A 27,502-nucleotide genomic window follows, 5' to 3' on the forward strand; every position below is an offset into this window, starting at 1 on the left:
GGAGAAATAACGAGCTTCTCAGTTAACAAAAAGATAAAAGAGGTTGTTGACACCAAACCAGTACTGCAACAAATGTTAAAGAACTTCTTTGAGAAAAAGAAGAGAACAACAACAACAAAAAACCCAAAGAAAATAGTCTAACAATAAAACAACACTAAATACATATTCATAATCTCCTTAAATGTGTAAGGCTTAATTAAATGCTCCAACCGAAAGACATAGGTCCAGCTGAATGGATAAGAAAACAAGACCGAATGGCTCGACTTCCAGCCAAGATGGAGGCATAGGTAGATACACTTTGCCTCTTTGCACAACCAAAAAAAGGACAACAACAAATTTAAAAACAAAAAACAACCAGAACTGCCAGAAAATCAAACTGTATGGTAGTCCAACAACCAAGGGGTTAAAGAAGAAACATTTATCCAGACCGGTAGGAGGAGCAGAGACTGGCAGTTGAACAGAGAGAACACAGAGCAAGGCAGTGGCTGGAAGACCAGGTGGGTGAGGTGGTATCTGGTGGACTGGGTGGTCCCACATTTACATGTGGATAAACTGGGAAGAATGACTGGGGATCAAGACAGACCATGCAATCCAGTGTTCCAGCTTGGGAAACAAAGCCTCAAAACCTGTTGCTGTAAAAATCTATGGAGACTTTAGCAGCAGGAGAAACTGCCAGCCTCACAGGAGAGTTTGTTGGAGAGATCGACAGGGTCCTAGAATGTACACAAGCCCATCCACCAGGGAATCAACACCAGAAGGGCCCAATTTGCTTGTGGGAAGCAGGGGAAGTGACTGAAAGCCAGCTGAGAGCCAAGCAAGTGGCATTGTTCCCTTTTGGACCCCTTTCCCACATACAGTGCCACAACACAGTGATGCAGGATGCCACACCCTGGTGAACACCTTAGGCTCCACCCCTCAAAATGTAACAGGCATGCCAAGACAAAAAAAAAGTCCCAAATGAAAGAACAGATCAAAGCTCCAAAAATAGAACTAAACAATGATGAGATAGCAAACCTATCAGACACAGAGTTCAAAACACTGGTAATCAGGATGCTCACAGAAATGGTTGAGTATGGTAGCACAATAGAGGAAGGAGTGAAGGCTATGCAAAGTGAAATAAAGGTAACCAACAGTGAAGGGAAGGAAACAAGGATTCAAATCAACAATTTGGAGGAGAGGGAAGAAATAAACATTCAGCCACAATAGAATAAAACAAACAAGAATTCAAAAAAATGAGGAGAGGCTTAAGAATCTCTGGGACAACTTTAAATGTTCCAACATTTTATAGGGGTGCCAGAATTATAGGGGTGCCAGAAGGAGAAGAAGAAGAGCAAGAAATTGAAAACATAATGAAGAAGAATTTCCCTAATTTGGTGAAGGAAATAGACTTTCAGGAAGTCCAGGAAGTTCAGAGGGTCCCAAAAAAGTTAGACACAAGGAAGCACACACCAAGGCACATCATAATTAGGTTATCCAAGATTAAAGACAGGAGAGAATCTTCAAAGCAGCAAGAGAAAAGGAGACAGCTACAAAGGAGTGCGCATAAGACTATCAGCTGATTTCTCAAAAGAAACTGCAGGCAAGAAGGGGTTGGGAAGAAATATTCAAAGTCATGAAAGGCAAGAACCTACATGCAAAATTACTCTATCAGCAAAACTATCATTTAAAATGGAAGGGCAGATAGTTTCCCAGATAACATAAAGTTAAAAGAGTTCATTGTCGAAAAGCCCTTGTTATATGAAATGTTAAAGGGACTTATCTAAGAAAAGGAAGAAGATAATAAATAAGAACAGTAAAATGACAACAAACTCAAACTATCAACAACTGAACCTAAAAAAACAAAAACAAAAATGAACTAAGCAAACAACTAGAACAGAAGCAGATTCACAGAAATGGAAATCACATGGAGGGTTATCAATGGAGAGAGGAAGGGGGGAGAATGTGGGGAAAGGTACAAGGAATAAGAAACATAAATGGTAAGTACAAAAGAAATGGGGAGAGGTTAAGAATAGTATAGGAAATGGAAAAGTCAAAGAACTTATATGTACAACCCATGGACATGAACTAAGTAGGGCACTGCTGGTAGGAGGGGTATGCAGGGTGAAGGGGAATAAACGGGAGAAAAAATGGGATGACTTTAATAGCACAATGAATAAAATATATTTTTAAAAAGTTTACAACTAAAAAAAGAAAACAAGACATATACATATGCTGCCTCCAAGAGACATATCTCAGATAGAAAGATACACACAAACTGAGAGTAAAGGGATGGAACAGGATATCTCATACAAATGGAAAGGGAAAAAAGGCTGAGGTAGCAGTAATTATATCTGACAAAATAGACTTTAAAACCAAGGCTATAGTAAAAGACAAAGAAGGACACTATATAATGACAAAGGGAATAATCCAACAGGAGGATATAACTCTAGTAAATATTCGCACACCCAACAGGAGCACTCCCATATTAGGAGCACCCAAATATGTGAAGCAAACCTTTATAGACATAAAGGTCAAGACCAACAGAAATACAGTCATAGTTGGGGATCTTAACACCACATTGACTTGAATAGATAGATCTTCCAGACAGAAACTCTAAAAGGAGACAGCAGCCCTAAATAACACACTAGGTCAAATGGATTTAATTGATATCTTCAGAGCATTTCATCCCAAAGCAGCAGAATATACATACTTTTCAAGGGCATAAGAAACATTTTCTAGGATAGACCACATGTTATGACACAAAACAGGTCTCAATAAATTTAAGATTTAAATAATATGAAGTATCTTCTCTGACAACAGTGCTATGAAACTAGAAATCAGTCATAAGAAGAACACTCAAAAACACACAAAGACATGACAGGTAAATAACATGTTACTAAACAACGAATGGGTTTACAATGAGATCAGGGAAGAAATGAAAAGATACCTTGAAGCAAATGAAAATGAGAACACAATAATGCAAAATCTGTGGGACATTGGGAAGGCAATCCTAAGAAGGAAATTCATAGCATTACAGGCCTATCTCTAAAAAACAGAAAAAGTTTAAATGAACAATAGGACTTCACACTTAAAGGAACTTGAAATAAAAAAAACAAACAAAGCCCAAGGTGAGTAAAAAGAAGATAATATTAAAGATTAGAGCAGAAGCAAACAAAATGGAGTCTAAAAAAGTGATATAAAAGATCATTGAATCCAAGAGCTGGATTCATTTAACTTTGAAAAGATAAAACAAGATTGACAAACCTTTAACCAGACTCATTAAGAAAAAAAGAGAAAGGACTCAAATAAATAAAATCAGAAATAAAAGAGGAGAAGTAACAACTGACACCAAAGAAATACAAAGGCTTGTAAGAGTATATTACGAACGATTATGTGCTAACAAACTGGACAACCTGGATGAAATGCATAAATTCCTAGAAACATAGAATCTTCCAAAACTAAATCTGGAAGAACCAGAGCATCTGAATAGATAGATTATACCTAATGAAATTGAAGCAATAATAAAAAAAACTCTAAACAAACAGAAGCCCTGGACCAGATGGCTTCACAGGTGAATTTCACCAAACATTCTGAGAAGAAATAACACCTCTTCTTCTCAATCTATTTCATAAAATTCAAGAGGAGGGAAGGCTCCCAAATTCATTTTATAAGGCCAGCATTGTCCTAATTCCAAAACTACATAAACATACCACAAAGAAAGAAGATTATAGTCCAATATCCCTGATGAACATAGATGCTAAAATCCTCCACAAAATATTAGCAAGCTGAATACAGCAATGCATGAACAAGATCACACACCATGATCGAGTAGGGTTTATTCCAGGAATGCAAGGTTGGTACAACATTTGCAAATCAATAAATGTGATTAACCACATAAACAAAATGAAGAATAAAAACCACATAATCATATCAATAGGTATAGAACAAGCTTTTGATAAAAATCCAGGATCATTTATGATCAAAACTCTCAGCAAAATGGAAATAGAGGGAACATACCTAAACATAGTAAAGGCCATGTATGATGAACCCACTGCCAGTTCATACTCAATGGGTCAAAACTACAAGTGTTCTTAAAATCAAGAACAAGACAGGGATGTCTGCTTTCACTTCTCTTATGAAACATAGTACTGGAAGTCCTAGCCATAGCAATCAGACAAGAAGAAGAAATAAAAAACATCCTAAATGGAAAGGAAGAAGTGAAATTGTCTTTATTTGCAGATGGCATGATACCATAGATAGAGAACCCCAAAGATTCCACCAAGAAACTAGAACTGATCAATGAGTTCAGCAAAGTAGCAGGATACAAAAATAATATCCAGAAATCAGCTGCATTTTTATATGCCAATAATGAATTAACATAAAGGGAAATTAAGAAAACAATCCCATTCACAATTGCTTCAAAAAGAATAAAATACCTAGGAATAAACCTAACCAAGGACACAAAGACCTGTACATGGAAAATTGTAAGACACTGAAGAAAAAAATGAGAAAGATACAAATAAATGGAAGCACATACCATGTTCATGGGTAGGAAGAATTGTCATTAAAACAGCAATACTACTCAAAGCAATTTATAGATTCACTGTAACTCCTATCAAGATGCCAATGATGCATTTCAGAGACCTAGAAGAAATATTTCAAAAATTTATATGGAACCACAAAAGGCCCTACATAGCAACAGTGATCCTGAGAAAGAAAAACATAGTTGGAGGAATCATGCTACCTAATATCAAACTTACTACAAGGCCATAGTAACCAAAACAGCCTGGTACTGGCATAAAAACAGACACATAGATCAATGGAACAGAAGAGAGCCCAGAAATAAACCCACATCTTTATAGTCAATTAATATTTGCCAGAGGATGCAAGCACATACAATGGGCTGGAGATAGTTTATTCAATAAATAGTGTTGGTAAAATTGAACAGACATGTGCAGAAAAATGAAAGTAGACCACCTTCCTATACCACACACAAGAATAAACTCAAACTGGATCAGAGACTTAAACGTTAGACCTGAATCCATAAAAATCCTAGAAAAAAGCATAGGCGGCAAAATCTCAGTCATTGCTCATAGAAAGTTTTTCATGGATATATCTTCCCAGGCAAGGAAAACAAAAAATAAAATAAAATAAAATAAAATAAAATAGATGAGACTACATCATACTAAAAAGTTTTTACACAGCAAAGGAAATCATCAACAAAATCAAAAGACAATCCATAGAATAGGAGAACAAATTCACTGATATATCTGATAATGGGTTAATACCCAAAATTTATAAAGTACAGACAAAACTCAACACAGAAAAAACAAAGAACCCAATTAAAAAATGGGCAAAGGACCTGAATAGGCGCTTCTCCAAAGAGGACATACAGATAGTCAATACACATATGAAAAGGTGCTCAATGCCACTAACCACCAGAGAAATGCAAATTAAAACCACAATGAGATACCATCTCACACCTTTCAGAATGGCTATCATCAATAAACCAACAAACAGCAAATGCTGGTGAGGATGTGGAGAAAGGGGAACCCTTTTGCATTGTTGGTGGGAATTCAGACTAGTGTATACACTATGGAAAGCAGTGTGGAGATACCTCAAAAAATTTAAAATGGCCCTGGCTGGTGTAGCTCAGTGGATTGAGCACGGGCCTGCAAACCACACAATCGCGGTTCGTTTCCCAGTCAGGGCACATGCCTGGGTTGCTAGGCCAGTTCCCAGCAGGGGACTCACGAGAAGCAACCATACATTGATATTTCTCTCCTTCCTTTCCCCTCTAAAGATAAATAAATAAAAATCTTTAATAAAAAAATTTAAAATGGACCTGCCTTTTGACCAGCAATCCCACATCTTGGAATATATCTAAAAAAAACCCAAAACACTAATTTGAAAGAAAATAAGAACCCCTGTATTCATTACAGTGGTATTACAATCACCAAGATATGGGAGCAGCCCAAGTATCCATCAATAGGTGAGTGGATAAAACAACTATGGGACATTTACACAGTGGAATTCTACTTGGCTGTAAAAAAGAAGAAACTTTTACCCTTTGCAACACTATACATGGACCTGGAGAACACTGGTAAGGGAAATAAGCCAGTCAGAGAAAGACAAATACCATATGATTTCACTCACATGTGGAATCTAATGAACAAACTGAACCAACAAGCAAAACAGAGACAGACTCACATAGATGGAGAGCAGCTGACAGCTAGTGGAGGGGGAGTTTAGGGGGTGGAGGGATTGACCAAAAAGGAAAGAGGACTCATGGACATGAACAACAGTGTGGTGATTGCTGGTAGGAGGGAGTATAAGGGGACTAAATGGTAATGGAAAAAAGTATAATAAAGATTAAATTAAAAAAACCATAGAGCTCTGTGGCCCATCTTGAAGAATAACAAATAACATTGCAACAATAAATAATATATATGCTATAGTTAAGAGTCAAGAATAACTAAAAATACTCCTAAATAAAGTAGGAAGAATTTGCCTCATCCGATATCAAAAATAATATAAGGGCTTAATAAGTGAAACGACACAGTGTCGGTTCAAGGTAGACAAACTGATGATTGGAATAGAGCAAGACTGAAACAGACACACACCAATAAAAATGACAGCGGTGGCCCTGAAAAGTCTTTGGGGGAAGAGAGGAATTATTCAATACGCCATGGAGTGAAAACTATTATTCGCAAATAAAAATAATAAATTGGACCCCTCCTTCATACAATACCTAAAACTAAATTCCAACCGGAATACAAACTTAAATGGGAAATGAACATTTAAAGATGTACAAAAAATACTACGTATTTCTAAACTTAGACTGAAGGATATTTTAAACAAGATACAAAAGCATGAATTGTAAAAAAAAAAAAAAAGATTACTAAATTCTACTACATTAAAATTAAGAGTTTTTGTTCATCAAAGTTATCTTGGTGAACATGAAAAGACAAACCACAAACTATGAAAAGATACTTGCAAGCATATAATGCAAAGAAGTAGAATCCAAGGTACATGAAGAATTCCTAAGAAAACAACAAGAAAAAGACAAGCAACAGAATTTAAAAAATAAGTATTTATTTCACAGAAAAGGACAGTTAAGACAAAAGATATTTAATCTTATTATTAATCAAATGGAGAATGCAAATTAAGACCACAATGAAATATTTTATAGCCACTAGATTGGCAAAAAGTAAAAATCCGTCAATAGTAAATGTTGGAAAGGATGTATAGCAACATGAATTTTTTCTCTTTTTTTTAAAGATTTTATTTATCTCTAGAGATAAGGGGAAGGGAGGGAGAAAGACAGAGAGAGAAACATCAATGTGTGGTTGCTTCTCACGCACCCCAAACTGGGGAACTGGCCTACAACCCAGGCATGTGCTCTGACTGGGAATCGAACCAGCAACCCTTTGGTGTACAGGCTGGCATTCAATCCACTGAGCCAAACCAGCCAGGGCTCAACATGAATTTTTCATACATTGCTACTACTAGTGGGAGTGAAAACAGGTACAACTATTTAATAAAATAAAATAACATTATTATTTATAAAACTGTAACATTTACACACTCTGTGAATCAACAATTCCATTCTTAGTATATGTTCTAAGGAACTTCTTACACATGTGCTCCAGAAGACATGGTACTATTCATAACACTTGCTAGTAGCAAGAAACTAGCCCTGGCTGGTGTAGCTCAGTGGATTGAGCGCGGGCCTACGAACCAGAGGATCGCGGTTCGATTCCCAGTCAGGGCACACGCCTGGGTTGCAGGCCGGTTCCCTGCAGGCCAACTTCAAGCAGGGGATGCACGAAAGGCAACCATACATTGATGTTTCTCTCCCTCTCTCCTTCCCCTCTAAAGATAAATAAATAAATAAAGTATTTTTTAAAAAAAAGAAACTAGAAACACGCCATCACACACTGGCATATTTTACAAGAAAAAAGAATAAATTACAGTACATGCAGCAATATGAGAAATATGATATTAAGTGAAAGTCAATTTCCAGAAGCATATATGTATGTATACATATAAAATTTTATAAAACTTAAGCAAAATCAAACAATATATTTAGTATACATATATGTTATGGAAACATTTCTTTTATAGGAGGGGAATAATGAACACAGTAATCAGGATAATGGATAATATTTTCAGGGGACATAGAAGTAAATGCAAAATATTGGTAATTTTTTTTTCTTGGGTGGGGTTATAGGGTCCCAGGTTTTCACTTCGGTATTGTGCATTACAACTCACATATATTCTTCCATTGAAAAATAAATTTTAAATAAAAAGAAATCAAACCATCAGTGTTTATTAAAACAAAATGATTTTTTAAAGATTTTATTTACTTATTTTTAGAGAGAGGGGAAAAGAGGGAGAAAGAGAGGGACAGAAACATCAATGTATGGCTACCTCTCATAAGTCCCCCATGGGGACCTGGCCCACAACCCAGGCATGTGCCCCACTTGGGAACCGAATCAATGACCCTTTGGTTTGCAGGCCAGCACTCAGTTCACTGAGCCACACCAGCGGGGACAAAACAAAATGATTTTTCCCAATATCCTAAAACCTTCCAGCAATAGGCTTGAAAGGATTTAAAAGAAATCCACTCGATTTTTCTAGTTTAAATTATTTTAATAATGTGGTCCATTTTCCCCCAAGGATATATGTGAATAGTCAAATTAGGGGGAAAACATCTTTATTCTTTCTTACTTGACTGATGTGGCTAATATTTATTTGAAGCCCAGTTTTAGTTCCGCATACAAACAGGGGATGCAGCCGTATAGGAGGGGACTCCGGTATGGACAACTCCCAACAGCAGATAAGCCACATTTCTGTTTGGCTGAAAATGTTACCATTCAGTCTTTTAACATTCCATATCATATCCTAATTAGGCTTGGTTTCAAAGAAACTTCTATTCCTGGGAGGGGGCTTAAAACGGATGATCCAGGCTGGTTGTAAATAGCCAGCAGTGACACGTGCACACACACATCATATCATGGATCACATATCACGGATCACATATACATGAGGAGAAACCAACAAGGCGGGATGTTTTGCAGTCTGGCAGAGAAGGGATGATAGATGAGTACAGTATTTTCTTCCAATGATAATATTCAATATGTGGTTATGGAACTGAATTTCTATGAATAACTTACAAAAGAAAAATTTTAAAAACCTGACTGAAGATGAATGCATGCCGTACTCAAAGAGGAGCTTAACTGAATTGAGGAGCCTCCTGCTCCATCACAAGCCCGGTCAGAACTTCACTACAACCTCTTTGGTAAATACAGTGATGTGCGCTTCTTTAAAAAAGGTGTTCTTATTGCAGAATGCCTTCGTAGGTATGCTGGACTAGGAAATCGAAATACCAATATCTGTTCATCCATACTTGGACAGAAGGAAGGTGATCATCTCCTCTCAGATACAAAAATATAATAAGAGAAGTAAGTAATAATTAAATGAGTTAGAATTTCACTGATAAGCATTATAGTGGCTGCTATAAAGTTACTCTGTACCAGTCAGGATCTCTCCACTACATGCCATCTAAACATACTCTCCTCACTGCCTGACAGGTGTGTGGCCAACCGCACCAAAGAAGACATGAATGCTACAAGAAGGACCATGGGTTCATCGCCATAGCATTAACGACATTATAAAATTAGAAAATAACAGTTTTTTATAAGATGCTATAATTTCACTAATTAAATATCTCCTTTAGAGATCAATAATACTCTATGAAAGAGAAAAATGAGAGTATTTCCTAATTCAAGTTCTTAATATTAAATGTAACTCCGGTATATTTTAAGAAAGGAAAAAAATATTTACCTCTTTAATATCTGACTAGTGTTTTTTGTCATTTAAATTTCTAAGTCATCGTATGAGAATCCACAACATCTGAACACATATTTCTCCTTCCCAAGATTCTCATTACCTAATAAGCAATTAGCCATACAATGATCTTGACCTGAATCTTACACTTTAGAAATAAAACCAGAAGGAATTTCAAGAAGATAAATGAGAAAATGCAAGTTTTCTATTAGTGTAAACAGTTGTACGATGTTCCAGTCCAGAGTAGCACACTGGGATATCCCACGCTCTGTACCACTTTGCAAAGTCAGGCTGGTACACTCTTTGCAGCCTTGAGATTCAATTCGAATGCAAATGAAAAAAATTACATTCTAGTTTTCATTACCTACTGGAATATTTTTGGTGACTGCTCACCAAAGAAGATGGCCAGAGGTTCATCCCCTTTAGCATTCTATGAAAGCACAAAAGAAGACTTTTCTGTCTTTTTAAAGCAAGTTAATTTTCATTTGATTTTATGTTTTTATTATTATGTATTTTTAAGGTTTTAGTAAAAAAAAGGGGGAGAAAGAAAAGATATTCTGTCAAAATGCTTCCATTGTCCTTTGCTGAAACCAGTAGGAGCGTTTAGGTGTGAAAACAGGGCCAGACGGAAGCAGATTTACGGGAAAACCTGCAGTGGCACGGTTTTGATAATGAACATGCCTAGAGAAATAAAATCATGAATGCTGTATGTGTTGGGGGAAGAAACTCTTATCTTCAGTTGGGTTCTGTTTCCCTTAGAGAGGCTTATGTTACCTACAATCAATAGGTCTCCAATTAAACAAAGAAGATTTACATATGCTGGTGCATTTTGGAGCTAATGAAATTAGTCTAACAGTTTTAACAAGAGTAAAGCACTGGACAGTGGGGGGTGGCTTAGTAGTTCACACTATAGAATTGAATCTAACTCCTTAATTCTAATTTTTAACTTTTCTACTACTACTGCCTTAGGCCTGTCCCAACTTAGGACAAGTAACTATGCCAAAATACGCCCTATTCAGTGAAGACAGACATACAAATCTGCAAATGCTCTCCAGAGATAAGGATATGATTGACACCTTCCCTTCACAGCAAAACAGTATGTGATTCAAAACCCAAGGGATAAAAAAAGATGGATCCATCCTAAGGGGGGGTTCCATTGTTAGTCAAGACAGTGCTCTTTAAAAATTCAACAGCATTAAATTAAAATCCTTTACATCCCCTCCTAGCTGGGTACCTAGCACATAGTAGGCACTTGAGAAGTGACTGTTGGTATAAAGATGATGTTCTCACATAAGTGGGAGCAATGGCTATCTGACTCTTTCACCTTCCATATCTGCTTCACTCGGTAAATAGTTCAAATAAAGGTCAAGACCAGGATCTTAGATGGAAAACAAACAGCCTGCTAGTTTCCTACAAATAAGCCTAGCATCACTTAACCTTTGTTTTCCAAATGATAGTTATTCACATGTCAATAACCCCTTTAGATTAACATGAAACTTTGGATTTTGGTAAAGAAACAGAAATCAATGAACATAATAGGGTGAGAAGGGAAAATCATTCTAAAAAAAAATTTATGCTTAAATTCTGTCCTGAGGCGAACATCCAAAAACTATATAATATATTGCCTGGTTTTAAAATTCATACTATCAGCTTCTCCCATTTTTGTTTTGTTCAATCCATATTCTCCACTCAATCCCCAGCTCAACAATGATATTGAGGATATACTAAGTGCCGGGCCCTTTGTACCCTTCTTGGGGGGGTACACAAAAAAACTAATATAATCCAGTCCCTGTTCATAAAGAAACCATGGCCCACTTTGGAAGACAGAGCATTTTATCACCATAGAGGAAGTGCTAATGGTGAGTACAAATACAGTGCTACCAGGAGGCTATGGAAACATAGGGAAGGGGCCCTTATAACCCAGTGATGTGGGGAAAAGAAGGTTTAACTAATATTAGCCAATTAAAGGTGGGTGAGGACATTCCAAGTAGAAGGAATAATACAAAGAAAGAGAGAAAATACATATACACATAGACATTACAATAAAAAGTGAGGGCAGAGACTCATGGGAGGCAGGCAGGAAGACAAGGATCCCCTGTATGTTCCATGCACCAAAATTGTCATTAATGTCTTTCATGTGCTCTCTTAGGTTCAAGGTTAGTTGTGTTAACTGGTTAACTCAATCTAGAAAAATAATTTAATTATTATAATTATTCCACATTTACCTAATTACACCTTACCCTTGTTTAAATACTGTATCTGTCATCTTGATTACAAATAAGAGCATTCAGAATGACGTCCAACACTGGGAAAGAGGATTTGCCAGAAGTACAAGTCATTCCATAGCACCAGTCAGTTCCTTAAGTCCTGAAGCCCCCATCAGGACTTCAGCTCCTACCTCCGAAAGTTCAAGGGTCCAAGGCTGATACATTCATTTATTGAAACATCACCCTGGTGGGAATCTAGAACTGGGGATTCATTCCAAGTTTAAAGACAAGCAATCCTTTTACCAGATGTTGGACTTCCTTAGACAATGAGAATACTCTATAAAAATTCCCTTTTAAATAATGACTTAAAAAAAAAAAGAAAAAGGCCATTATATTGAAGACCCATAATTCTAACCTGAATATTATAATTTAAAAATATATAGCATCAATTAACGCTATTTATTGTGCTTGGCTTTATTCTTATTAAATTAAAAATAAGAGATCAAAGAAAACAGAATAAAGCCAGATACGTAAAAATGCTGATCAAGATGATAAAAAAACAACATACAGGGGGAAAAACATGAGAGGGAGATTAGCAGCAAAAACAGAGATTTTCAAACTTTTTAAACTTTCATTACTTGTAAATAATATACTCTTAAAGGAAACTTCAGATATTGCTAAAATTATCAGGTGAATTCTGGTATTTGTGTCCATGAGGCTTATTTAATTACCTTCCCTGGCGGAACTAAACTGTTAACATCCAATGAACTCTATAGAGTTCGCCTCACTCCCCTTACTGACTGTAAAACAAAGAAATCTGTCTTGAGTTTCATGATGTCCCACATGTTACTGTGACTAATCCCATCCATTTTTATTTACAGTGTACAGATGAGTTTCTGTGACAATCCCATGCCCTTCTCAATGCTACACACAAATTTTCTGCCTTTTGAAAATAATTACTGAACAAGTCATTTGTTTTACTCTCTATACAAAGAAAAGCTCACATATTTAATGGTTGGAGAGATAGACTTCATTTTCAGATTAAACAACAAGCAGATAGAACAGAGCATGAAAAAAAATCCAATATCCACTGTTTGGGATCACCAGATTGTTGTTGTTTGTATTGCATTTATCAGACATGCAGAAGTTCTTCTCTTTCCCATCACCATCTGCACACACTTTCCCCCAGACCCTCACACAAGCACATACTCACACATACAGGACCTTGTCCGTGCTTCCTGTCTGAATGTATATCCATGTCTGTTTTCTTTTAACAGAAAATAAGGCAAAGCAGCCTGAGACCCCCAACCATTTAAAATTCACTTCAGTATAAAAGTCTCAGGGTTGCTAACTTTCTTTGCGGATGGAGTAAAAACAGAGATATTAGGTTATACTACCAGGGCTCAAATGTTTTAGGAACTACTAACTGCCAAATGAATTCACCACGCTTGCTCTCCAAGGCCTTCCCTTCCTTACTGGTTTTCACTCCCTCATTCTCCTGCTGTTTAGTTTTCTATAACTCTGTTTTATACTTCAGCATCACTAGAAAGATGTTCTTTTGAAAAATAACACCTTTTTTTGTCCCACCAGCTTTCTTTAGAGAAAACATGCTACAGTGAACTAACAATCAAATAATAGAAACCACCTGTGCGCCGTCCTGTGTTGCTTGGATTCGCCTTCCATTCACACAGATATTTTTGACATAAGAAAACAAAAAAAAATTAACACTAGGAGAAGTATCAAATGATAGAATTCTTCAACATATACCAGTTGCACAGTAAAAAGGCAATATCAACAATGGGTTCTGTGAATGTTTAAAACCTCATATGGGCTATTGGTTAGAAGGATCCTAACTTTAAAACATCCATCTCAATTTCTGAGGAAATTACATCTAAAATGTATCAACTCATTCTGTAGTATTTTTAGTTTTGTATAGTTGGCACCTGGTACACAGTTCCTAATGGGGAGTTAAGTGCTCAAAACATGTTTGCTGAACTGAGTTGCCAAAGACACTGTAGAATTTGTCATTAAAGGCAACCAAAATACATCTTCTGTGCCAACTCCAAACCAAAAGCATTCACCTTGATGCAAATGATAACAACAGGCTACAACTGCTCTCCATTATGCAAGAATTTTCTACCTCTAGAGCTCTCGGGATGCATGGTCCTTGTTTCCTCACCTATAAAATGAAGGTGTGTCCTTCAACATGCGAAATTCTAAATCTAGTAAAAAGCCAGAAAAAGCTCCAGTTTCTCACTACTTTTTAAACTTCAGCGTAAACAATGGCTTTCGGCGCTATTATATACTTCCAGAGAGCACTTTTGATCCCATCCATAAATCCAGAGGTGGAGCTTAGAGAATTTGATACATTGAGAAATACCTGAGAGTGTGAAAACAGGCCAGAGAAGGGTATGACCTAGTTACCAGCCCAACCACTTACTAACTGTGCACCATGGACATGGTGCTCAGTCTCTTTGTTTCCTCATCTACATAGAAGCAATTGTAAAAGCTCCCCTACCTAAAATTGAAGGTTTATACGACAAGCTAATAAGATAATATACAAGAAAAGCCAATTTAAATATTATAGATGTAAACTACATGAGTCTGAGGTCTGGCAGATCTGGCTTTAATCCTGGCTTCACCTCTTACTGTTGCCGTGACCTCGAGTGAGTCACTAACAACACTCTCTGAACCTCTGTTTCCTGAATAACAGGAGTAACCCACAACAAAAGCCACTGAAGATCCCTCCGTGCCCCACTAACCAACTTGAAAATTTCTCCAAAACTTGGAAAAGTCCAAAAGAAAGACAAAGTAGAAACAAAGAAACCCACATATAACCAAAGAAACCCGTATCTACAATTAAAAAAAAAAACCAAAAAGTCAATCCTAAGAAAGCACCTAATTATGTAAACTCCTAGAATTGGCCCAAGTGTTTAAAAAGTTTGTGACAGAATGCCCTAGTACAACACCAAAATCATTGTCACAGCTGCTCTGTCCTCACTTTTAGACAAAGTTATTGACAGGAAAGGCCCAAACTGTGCATCTCCACATGTGAATCCGTGTTTCTCTCCAATCTATCCGTTTCCCTCCAATTCTGCTATCTCATGGCTTATCAGCATCACCCCTACCCCAGCACTCCCAAGGCTCACTTGTAAATAAAGGAAAAAGCTATGTACAGGATCTGGCACAAATAACGCCCCCCTTTTATTACAGTCATAAGGATATAATTCTGTAACATAACAATATCACACTCAAGCACAGCATATGACATTTTAGGTGAAATGTTCAAATTTAAATTATAAATTATTACACCCATATTATTATCCTATCAACCACACCATGCAGGCCAGACCCTGTATAGTAAGTCTTTATATAGCAAAATTGAAAATGTCTCTCTTTGAAGGATTACAAAGCTTTCTGTCTGAAACCTCTGACCTTTCTAGAGAAATCAGAGTCACTGCAGTTTAAAAATGTAGGTGGTAAAAGTACAAAGGATCACATTTATCCATTTTGCATGTTCGCCATCTTTTCTGAAAATGAGGGGTAAATATCTTTGGAACAATTAGTTCTTCAACCCTAACATTTCAGATTGCAATATTCTCATTTTCCAAAGAACCATATGCATCCTTGGCCCAATGAGATGGTACTTTCCTGTTTATCTTTATCCCTCCTTCCCTGTACAGAAAATCTAAAATACATGAATCCCAGAACTTTTTTTCAAAAAGGAAGACTTACTTCTACACAGTGAACAAGCCTAGAAAATAATAAAAAATTCATCTGAATATTCTTTAAAAAAACCTGTAATTTTTGATTAGCTAGGGAGGAGGAGGGCCTTCAAAACGTACATATAAAAGGAAAAATAATTCTTAATAAAAGCCTTTGTCACATATTAAGAGGTCATACAATAAAAGTATTGCAAAGACTATCTTTTGCTGACAGAAACGTACAATAGCTACGCTGTTAAACAGCATCGAGTTACAAAGACTTCATTCTCAGAAGTTACTTGAAACTACGCTCCAAAAGAGAAGCTCTAACATTTAAAATAAGGGGAGAAAAAGACAACTAAACGAATCAAATGAAAACTTCAGTAACTTAGTAATATTTATATAATATGTATCCATACAAAAATTGTGCCCCAGTCACACAAAGATGCAGACAAGCTTTTGTCAAACCCTTATCCGGAATCCTTGCTTCGTCTTACATGTCTGCAAACCACTGATCTTTAACTTCTAATTACTTAATGCTAAAAACATGTTCTCAGGTATATACAGTTTTCCATCAACAATATTTTAATATCTAATATTACATACGAGTTGTACTCCTTATAAAAGATATTTATAATTTTCATCGGTAATTTGCTCTTACAGCTGTGTCCATACATTTCTTTTAACAGAAAGTAATGAAGGTTTGCATGCACGTACACAATATCTTAGTTACTCATTCTAGAGTAAGCTCTTTAAGCATCTCCATTCTTCATTTGTTTGTAATGTTTAAAAATGCCATCAAGAAGGGCTTGATGTCATCCCAACACTGAAATCCATCTGTCTATGGCCCTCCTTTGACTTTCCTCCTTCTGCAGCCAAAATTTGCACAAAAGTTGAGAATTTGTCAGCCTAAGAACTTGTAATGTGAGCTCCTTTGAAAAGCAATGGAATATTTAGAAGTGACAATGATGGGATCCTGTAGGTACAATATTCATTTCATGTAGAAGCTTAAAATTAGATAACTATTCCCATTAACATTAAAATACACAGAATTCCAAACGCTCCCAATAGGGGAAGAGGGAAGAAGCAGGCACATGAGACAGAAGAGATAGTTCTTGGTTTCCCATATTAAGTAATGTGTTCCTAATTTTGATAATTGAATGAAAATTGATATTGTAGCACCACAGTTTCTACTGGATAATAGAAATTGGCAAATTCCTTTCCCTACCAAAATATTACCACTCAGATCAAGCTATATGACTCACCACAGATATAGCCTCCCCAACAGCATGAACATGTTGCACTACCCAATCATGGGCTGGCAAAATTACAAAATGAAATAAAATTGCCCAAACCATAGCAACAAAGACAACAGCCTGATAACGGCAGATGCTCCACAGACATACACACCAAATTTTAAGTAGCATTCACTTTTTAAATGCTCTACTGTTCCTTTTATTTCATCTCACTTTTTTTTAACCCATACAGTATTTCAAAAATAGCAATTAAAATATTTATATAAATCATACATGTTCTAACAACTGTTCCTGCCTGGAAATTCAGAGGTTATTGGGACTATCATAAACACCAGAGGCATCAAAAGACAAGCAGTGTGTGGAAAGGACAATGAGTCCGAATCCTCTTTTAAAATTCTAGTCCTTTTTTGTTTGCGGTTTAATCATTCTTATTCACACATTTGAATTTTCCTCTTCCAACATAACTGATACTCAACAACTCTAACTTCAAGATTTATTAGCATTTCTTAAAAAATAAGTTATATTTCTAGTTTATTCCATGTAAGTTCCAGTCCAGCAGCCTAAAAAAAAATAAACCCTAGAAGAATTAATATGTACAAAAAATTAATGTAGTTTAAAGTTATCTTGATGGTCATTTTTTTCTAGCTACAAATATAAAATTCATATTGAGTGAGGCTTTGAGTTTTTGCACTAAAGCCATTAAGAACTAATTTTGCCTAAGTTTAAAGAAATAGATATAAGGACATTAAATAAATCCATCAATAAACCATTTAAAGGTATTAAGATAAAGCTTGCCCTTATATTCAATTTTTGTCCTTCCCATTCAAAATTTTTTTAACTTTTAACTAAAAAAACTATTTTTGCTTTCTTTCAAATAATTATATTCAAGGCCATAATCAAAGGATCTTTATGGAACAAAGTAAATTTTAAATGTTTAAATCTAATCATTAAGGGAAGTTATAAATATATATATATATCATGCATATAAGTAACTGTTTTAAAAATCCACCTAGTAAAATATTAGATGCAACTCTGATTTTAATTTCCAATAGCTTCTTAAATTCATCTAAGTTTGTCTTACCAAAACAATAAAAAATTCTTAAACCTTTGTCATAATGCTTCTTTTCCTTAACGTCAACTTCTTAAAATGCAACAAAGAACAAGTCATTCCGGAATTTTGACCCCCAGCACTGACGAGCCCAAGACCATGTCTCCTTCGAACCAAGTGCAGCCTCATTCTGCCGCTAAGAACTGAACTCCACGGTAAAATATCTCCGTGGGAAGGGTTTGGATTTTGACTTTTTATTTCCCCTTTGATTTGAGGTAGGTGTGTGATACCATTTAAATGACATCCAACCCCAGGCAACAGGATAGAAAGGATATAGAATGAAGCTGGATTTTATTTTTAAGAACAAAGGATTTGGAATCAGAAGGCCTAAGTTTAACCTTGCTCTGCACAAGTGACTTGGCCACTCTGAGACTTTATTTTCACCTGGACAAATAGAGAATGTATTATTTATTCACAATATTCTATGAAGTTTAAAAACAAGAAGAAGCAGAAGGGGGAAAAGAAAGCTACAATGACGGGCGAAACTTAGTACAGTGCTTGTCATAAAATAGACACTCAACAGAAATTATTTTCCTTCCTTCTTCTCTTCCTTCCTTCCATCTACCTCTCAATTAATCAAGGTCTAAAATATCTACCGCTGGGAAGGTATATAAAAGACACGAAGAGAAATAAATTTAAAGTTTGCAAAGAAGATTAAGCTGCTCCACTTCAATGTGCAGTTATCATTATCACCCTACTCATCTCTGGGTTTGGGATGAGCAATATATTATTACACGTCGAAAAACACCAACACTTGCTGAAATACACAGCACAAATGAACTTCCTTCTCTCAATTTTATCTTATTTAGCTTCTTTTTACAAACAGAAACACCAAAAAATATCTCTGTCATGGAGTTGCCGCAATTTGTCATTTGTGGATTTATTTCTTTGCCTCAAAAGCCATGTTTATTTCACTAAATGGGAGGACAGATTCTGTTAGATAAAATGTAGTTTTACATTGTGGAAGTATCACAACAAAACATATAGCAGTGTTTTCTAATATTTGGGGGAAAACCTAGGGGAAAAAGTAATTTCTGTCTTTGTAGCAGGTAGAGAATTCTGGTTAAGTTTAGGGACACTAAAGTTTGGATCAGTAATTTGCCTTAGTGACAGACAGCAGCCAAAAAGTTAACAGTGTGAATTGTCACCTTAAAAGACAAAATGGTAACAACAGACATTCTGAATAGCCCCTTTTCAAGTTTATGCATGCCACAGTGTCCCTAATTGGACCCCTAAAAGCTAAAAAGAATTTTTGTGCACATTTTCTTTCTAAAAATCTGAATGGAAACTCTGAAAGCCACCAACAGTATCTTAATCTGAAACAAACTATGCAAAAAATTACGGGGAGATAGATTAGAAAATCCTCCTCTTGGTGTCTTGCAGCTCACGGTCTTCTTACAGTCATTACTTAAACCAAAAAACTTTTTAGAGCATCTCCATTTGCGATGAAGTTCACGGTTTTGTGTTTCTCTTAACAAAGCATGCCAGTTCATTCATTCTCTTCCTCCTCCACCTGACTTCTTCCTTCTCTTTACCCGATCTCCCAAGGATTTACATTTTATAATACATTTAAAAGCAATATTCAACCTCTAAATAACCATGGAGAAATTGTTGCTGAAATGACAATAAACCAGTGTTCAGCACATTCACTGTGTTCCATCTGTATTTTGTTTTTTTCCCTATTCTAACCCTTAGAATTGTTTTCAATAATCTATATTAACATTTGTGAGCAATTAGAATTGTTGTTGCTTCTGTGCAAGTTTTAAAAAGCCGACAGGCGGTTCTGAGTCTTCTGGAAGCAGCTTGAGGCCTTAACCAAGCGAAACACCCAGTCCTACTGTGTACAGCAGTGACCACAACAAAGGCTGTGGTTTCTCCCACACTAGCCCTAAATAGGTTTAAATTAATGCTATTCATCACTGGGTGGAAAAGAAGACAAGGCAAATCCAAGCCAGCAGCACTGAGAAATTTCTTTACCAGCCCTCAAACCTCTTAGCCATAAATGAGCTGACCTCTGTTCACAGGTTTACTCCAGAACAACTTTTTCTTCTTATTCTTATACAGTCTCTGCCTTTGAATTTCCTTTTTCTTCACTACATTATAGAGAGAGGATATTGTTACTACATTCTAGATAAAGGATATCGTTACTATTGTCAAGTTACGCAGAAAACACTCACAGTTGGGATATAAAAACCATGTTTATCTCAAGTTCGTTGATTGTTAGTGTTATCTCCTTTGAAGATGTGAGAGACAAATAAAAAGACAAATAAATTTTTCTGAAATTCTGAGCATATACTAATGGTTTACAGTAGATCAGTCAGCCACAAAAATTTATCATGAGTTTAGGATTAGAGTTGGAATTTGAGATAGAGTGGTATTTACTCTATTAATTTTAAATATCACTGTATATTAGTCTTACTCCTTTTTCCAGACATGGTTTATTATCATAAATCACAGAAACTAACCGCACAACTTTCCTACTAGGGAGTTTTTATTAAGATACTGACGAAGTTTAATTACATAATCTCTAGTCCTAGACTTGAGCATAAACACAGACACACATACACTTGCTAACAGAACATAAGGAATATATTTTAGATATGCAATAGTGCCATAAACTAAGGTTAAGTTACCCCCCAATTAAGAAATTATTGTAATTAATTTGGCATAAAATTATAAACTGTAAGTCTTTACATTAGTAATTTAAATTTTTTTACAATAATCACTTTATATGCATTTACAACTTTATATATATATAGATATGCTCTATTTAAAGTACCAACTTTATTTTTTAAAAAATAAATCATTCCCAGTGCTCTAAACAACACTCTGTTGCAGCCTGAATGTGCACACACATGCACACGAAGCACACACATGCTCATACACAGATACTCCTAATCTTACACCTGCTCTGAAGCAGTAGGAAGTGAATTCTCAACCTGTCAACATGACCATCTGGTCTATCTGCATATCACGGCTTTCTCTGTGACTCTATGAAGGAATGGCAATCACGAAGCCAAAATAAAACTAAAATGCACCTAAATGGAAGTCTCTCTCTCTTTGTTGAAATGGAATAATATGTGGCATAACAGAGCAAAAGTCACAGTAATGCAAATAATTTAAAATGAGCATTCAGACCAGCATAATTAAGGGAACAACGAGGCACAGGTGATGGGGTAATCAGTAATGCTGCCGCACAGGTTTCCAGGACAGGTGCCGGAATTCCGAGACGCTGCAACAGCTCCTTCAGTGAGTGAGGGGACCTCTGCTATTCCTAGTCCAAGCAAAGATAACTAAAGGTAGTAACAGGGGTAGCATGAAAGCAATCAGTAACTACTGTACTAAAACATCGCCATGAAGAAATGTTCACTTTGTAACATAAGTGCTTGTGCTACTACCATTAGGACAAATTCAATTTTCTCTCTCACTGGTTAATTAACAATCACAGCAATTACCTGACCAATTTTGGTCATTTATTGGTCTTTCAAAGTGAATTTAAAGACTACTAAAAATACTTTCCATCTTAGAAACTTCGTCATCTGCAAAAAGTGAAGGTGCTCATGTGATCCAGCATTTGGGCCCAAGGCCCTTGAAAACTAGCGCAGACCTAAATTGAATTCAACATAATGTTCTTAATTTTGGTTTTTAAACATCTCTACACAGCTGCCTCAGAGCTTTTGTTCTACCCCACAGCAGGTAAAAACTATCAAAAATAAACTGTGACAATGTCATTCTACGGCGTGGATAAAGCAACCTACCTCTATCCAAAAAATAAGTTCTGTAAAAATCTAACCTCTCACAAAATTTAACAAACTCAATTAAAAATCTTCCTAAAATCTGACTACATTACCAGAAGTTATACAGAGCAGTTTAAAAAAAAAACTCTCCAGAAAAGTTCTCGGTTGAGTGCCTACTAATGAACAAAGGTTAACTTTATCTAAAAGGTCAAATGCCTGGTGGCTAAGGTTATGACCTTAACAACTTAAATTGTGACCTTGCCACGTGCCGGGTATATTGTAGATTCTGATACAGATCATCTGGTAAAGACTGGTCATAAATTAGCTTTACTGTTACACGTCCACAAAGAAAACCATTTGCCACAACACCATAATATCTCCAAGTTGTCATACGGTACAAGGGAAGGATGGTTCAAACAGAGACCAAACTAAGGGCGCAAAATGATTTTACTCTTTTGTCTTTTCCACAAGATGAAATTCTCAGGCTTTTGGAATCACTCTGATTTCATTATACTTGTTACTGTTTATCAGCCACAAAATTCAGTTTGACTGCCACTGGATTTAAAGAAAAAAAAAGGAATGTAACTTATGTATTGTATTTTAGTGTCTCAATATGTCTTAGAATAAATCACCTCTGCCTTTTAAAAAATGATTGATTCTTCATTAGCTTCCAGCATTTACATGTGTGTTCTAAGATTTCAACTTCCCACCAAACAAGAGAACAAGGAATCAAGCGATAATTGTATACATTTTTAGAAGAAAAAATAGATGTCATTTCTGTGGCTATCTAGGGGGAAAAAAGATGACTTTGGGGTAGAAAACAATAACTAACATCTTAAAAGAAAGAGCCGGGGGAGCACACTGTAGGTGAAAAGGACACAATGGTCCTGGCGTGTTTCTTGAAGCACGTTTCAGAGTCTCTGCCTCCTGCCAATACTGGCAAGTTCTCAAAACTTTTAAGGAGGTAAAAACATTGTTTAGTGTTTACAAATCTTCAGTGTTATAACAGATGCTTGTCAAATCAGTTGTATGTAAGTTGACCAGTCTACCTCATACTTGTATTGGCAGCTTCCCTTCCACAAATAACAGGTCTCTAGATCCCTTAAATCAAATTTGAAATATTTTCAGACAAAAGGCCCCTAATATTTTCTTTTGCAATCACCCTGTTGCGTGCACAGAGAAGCAGCCATTACTGCGCTCCAGTAAAAGCCAATGGCCTGGCACTTGGCTGGCATTCAGGCCTAACAAGGGATTCTGGGATATACCAGGAAAACCAAACCAAAAGGTAGTTTGATCCACGTTGCTGTCAATAAATCTTTCATAAGCAATAAGGAGGCTAACTCCCCTAAGCAATCTTCTACACGTCATTTTACCAACATCACCCTTCAGGTATGGAAACAACCAGCAACTGTTTGCTCCAGGACTTGGAGCAACAGCACAATAACAGTGTCAACCACGAGGGAAAGAGGGTGCATGCGATGGCAATAGCTAGAAAGGTTGCAGCTCTTGAACCCACGGGAAATGCTCGCTGCTGAAACTTAGAATAGATGCTGCTCACACTGATAAAAACACAACAGCCATTTCATTTTGATATTACTTTGCAAGGAAGTAAACACCATGATGCCTATCACCTGTTGGACTCTCAATGTGCAGTCAGAGCATTTATTATACTTTATAAGTTACTTACTTCCTAAAAAGACTAAACACATTTTAAGGAGTGCTCCCTGAAAGCACTTAAAAGAGTGCTTTCAGGGAGCACTCCTGTTTTTGCATGTTGCCTTTCCTTATCAGAATCTCCACTTTTACATACAAAAAAATTTAAAAATCTTTTAACTTGCCTTTTTAAGTACAGAAAACACAGTACCAACAACATGATGGAAAAGGACTTAAGAAAGGACTACTCCTCCCGGGTAGAGGTCACTTGGGGGTTGCTGCTTTTTCAGTTTCACCACCGAAAACTGCTAAAGCAACAGGCACTCCTTATAATTAAGTATACATTTTCAGAAACCCAAATATTTGAAACACTTACATATCACATCTCCTAAAATACTCATCTATCCCCTGCCAACAGAATGCAAATGATGATGTGACATGCTTGCAAAGTTAATTTCTCCAGTTTCTTATGTAAGGACAGATGGATAACAAAAGTTCTCTTTCTAAAACATATATTGAGAAAATAGTAGCAAATAGGATTTCATCGGATTTCTTTTAAAAAATAGCTTGCACTTTTAGAGTTAAAAATGTTTTGCAGAGCAGTACAGTATTGATTATACAGGTAACGTCTTCTCTGTCCTTTGTGAAAGAACACACAATTACATGAACCCCCAAACGATCTACTGGTAGGACTCCACAACCACTTCCATCTGGCTCAAGTAACTGCCATTAAGGCGATCTATCAAAACCGATATGTACGTATAAAAAGTCAACAAGTTACACAAGACCTGAGCTTTCATATAACACAATGAGCCTTTTGTCTGAACCAAGACGAAAGGAACAGAGTAAAAAATGCATTATTTTATCTGGTCCGCAGTACTTTTATACTGAATGCCACCCTAAATGCTGTAATATGCATAGGTAAAACATGCCATGAAAACAGCCCTGAAACAGTAAATAATTTTATTACAAATCAAAGACAGTCACTAAACCAATTACCAATATGGATTTCGCAATGGACTCGTGCACTATACAGGTTGGTTACTTTTCAGGTTAACCTCTCCATCAATTACTTAAAGAGTTGGTTTGCTTTTTCCCTTAGCTATCTTAGACAACACTAAAAGTTCTTACATATAAAGCTACTAAGGTTGCATATTAATGTACTTCTTTTTCCCTCATAAATGATCAGCAATTTGACAGTAATCTTACCTCCAACCTATTCTTAATTAACAAGGGGTTCAGGAGGTCCCAGTAGGTTAAAAACACTGCCAGAAGAAAAGCAACTAAAATATTGCTTCACTACCAAACTAGATGCTTTTTAACCAGATCACTTGCCAGTTAAAATATACACCCTTTATTACAAGGGTTTTTATGAGGCTTCTCTCACCCATCATCAAAAAATGTTATTTAAACATATCACATAACTGACTACCCAACAGCTATGATAACACAAGTTGCCAGAAGAACTCAACTTAGTGTGACTTCTCTCAAAGCTATGCTTTTCCACTGAATGCAGGTGGCACCTCAGACACAGAGGCTGTTCTGACTTAGGCCCACCTGTGAAACCACACCGTTTCTATGGACATAGCCTGCAAACTTAGCGCATTCAGGAATGGCCCGACACATACACAGATCGTCAGGAAAGAAACACACACAAGAAAGTGGAACGACTTCTCACCATTGCACTTACCTGCTGCATGCACAAAGTATGCCAAATATAAATCGAGTTCCTTAACAGAAACCCCTATGTGATGGGGCTGGACACAGAGCCCTGGATTAGAGCACTGTGGGGACTTTACAAGGCGCTCGCCATCAGTACTTTCTAGCGGAATACCTTTAAATAAAATCACCATAACCAGGTCCAACCTCCAGACTTTATCTGCCTGGCGGAGGCAGTCAATTCTTCGCATCTTGCCTTTCTGGTCTGGGTTGGAAAGAACACAACACGGAGGCTTTTTCCCTGTAACTGTGAGCACAAAATCCTCTCGGTACTCGGGTCGGATATCTTTCCGTAACTTGGCCAGAAGTCGAGATGCCCACTTTTGCTTGACCTCTGGTTTTTCACTTAGCAACTCATCCTTCACGGCTCTCTCTTCTTCTTTCGACATACGCTTTTCATGTTTTTTGAAGTATTTTCGTTTTCGGGCCTGCAGGTTGAACCATGTGTAGGCGAAGGCTCGGACGTGGGGCAGAAGTGCTTCAATGAAAGGATGAAATTCATCCTAGAGAGATAAATAAAAACAAAAATATGACCGCACTGAAAACAAAAGAGACAACTTTTTTCCTCGCTGGTCACCTAAAAAAAAATCTTTATTTCATTGGAAATGTGATGCAAGACTTACACATTATCAAAATTGTATATAGAATCCCTATGGCAAGTCCAAGAAGGAAAAAAGAAAACTACCAGCATCGTTTCTCACAACCTAAAGGAGAAAACTGCTAAAAATTAAACAATGTTTTGGTATATTTACCAAAGTGTCCCACGTTCTACAGTCAGGCTACAGTTGCAAATCTTTTAGATAGTAAGTCAAGTTTACCAAAATGCTTATAACAATATATAATCTTAACCCTATTTCAAGGAAGTCCTATCTAATTTTGCTCCAGCCTTGACCTCACTACTTGTAGGAGAGCCAGGGTTCGGCCGCCAGATTGGCAAATCCTAAACATTTAGATGCCAGTCAATGTTTATGGAAGTCTAGGAGCAAAAATCCTCTCTGAAATCATTTAAAATAAAGACTTTTCCTCTAAAAACATTGCATATAGACTGTAATCTGTTTCTTAGTGATTTTGGTAGCATCTTAATTCCTTTTTAAGTATTATAGTTGCACATAAATATTTTTAGTCAAAAACTTTGGAAAATATGTCAGGGACCATATACAAAAGAAGGCATGAATCTGATATTTATCAGACTAAAATAAAAGATCTATGTCTAAGACATAATTGCTGATACTATGGGAATAAAACAAAAAAAGAGAGGAAAAGGAAAAAACAAAGAAAAGGGAACAGGCCAGATAGTAAACACAATGCAACATTGTGGCAACAGTGTTGCAACTAAATACATTTAATTTACCGACATGATTGTGAAATGCCTTTGGTAATGATCATCCCTAAAACATGGAATAATTAACTTTTGAAAATAATATTTCAGGCTTTTTCTTGCAGGGCAAAAAAAAAAAAAGAGAACCTGGTATATGAAATGTTTACGAGACTCCAGGAAAACCCTCATAGATGCCTTTTAAAATTCAAGTCATTTGAAAATTAAATTGAATTTAAAATATTTAAATTTTCTTACTGTTTTATTGAAGATGTTTGAATCTTTTACTTGACCTTTTCTTAGTAAATATAAAAATTAAATTGAAGAAAAATTAAACAGTAACCTCCACAAAGCTTTCTGAGTACATCTAACTTTTGATTAACCAACCCAGACTAATCTTACATAACTTCTCTCTGCCGCGCAACCCCCCCCAAAAGATAAATTATTTACTTTCAAAGAAATGAAGATAAAAAAAATCAAAGAGATACTTGATGACTTTTTCAAAGAATGCATGACGGACAAATATTATAAAATTCATTCTTTTTCAGTTCATATTATCCATTTAAATATATACTTTGGAAGTAAAAGTAACAGCAGTGTCCAAACACTATTACTATTAAAGCAGTTATTACATTTTTAAATGTTCACATGTAAACTGAGTGGTTAAAATCGGTAAACTATTTTAACAACAGAGTCTGCTAAAAATTATAAATTATAATCAGTCATCTAAACATTACATATTATTGTTTTTTAAAGTATATACTAATATAATATATAATAAATCATTTCAATAAGTGACACTTATTTTTTTCTTCTCTGAACAAATTTCAGGCTCTGTATTTCAAGTTTAGCTTGCAAACTGCTCTTTCTCAATAAAAGAACCCAAGAAGAAGTCAGCTTTTATAACATGTGAGCATTCTTTAAGAGGGAATAGAGAAAAATAAAGAAATACATTATTCTTTACAAAAAATT

At 36.1% G+C, this 27,502-nt stretch overlaps 1 protein-coding gene across 5 annotated transcripts in view; it reads right to left on the reverse strand.

Moving 5' to 3' along the window:
- NFIA (nuclear factor I A) overlaps positions 1-27,502 on the reverse strand; it is a 373,630-nt gene that overhangs the window by 337,164 nt on the left and 8,964 nt on the right. For all 5 annotated transcript variants that reach the window (XR_005066092.1, XM_037043745.1, XM_037043736.1 and 2 more), the window contains exon 2: positions 25,187-25,718. Coding sequence is in view for 4 of the 5 variants with exons in the window: in XM_037043745.1 (XP_036899640.1) it covers positions 25,187-25,718 (532 nt within the window). In the remaining variant the exon portion in view is untranslated. The remainder of the gene's footprint in view (positions 1-25,186; positions 25,719-27,502) is intronic.

The sequence above is a fragment of the Sturnira hondurensis genome, unplaced genomic scaffold (assembly GCF_014824575.4).
Source record: "Sturnira hondurensis isolate 20B ecotype Veracruz unplaced genomic scaffold, ASM1482457v3 Scaffold0000648, whole genome shotgun sequence".
Lineage (NCBI taxonomy): Eukaryota > Metazoa > Chordata > Mammalia > Chiroptera > Phyllostomidae > Sturnira > Sturnira hondurensis.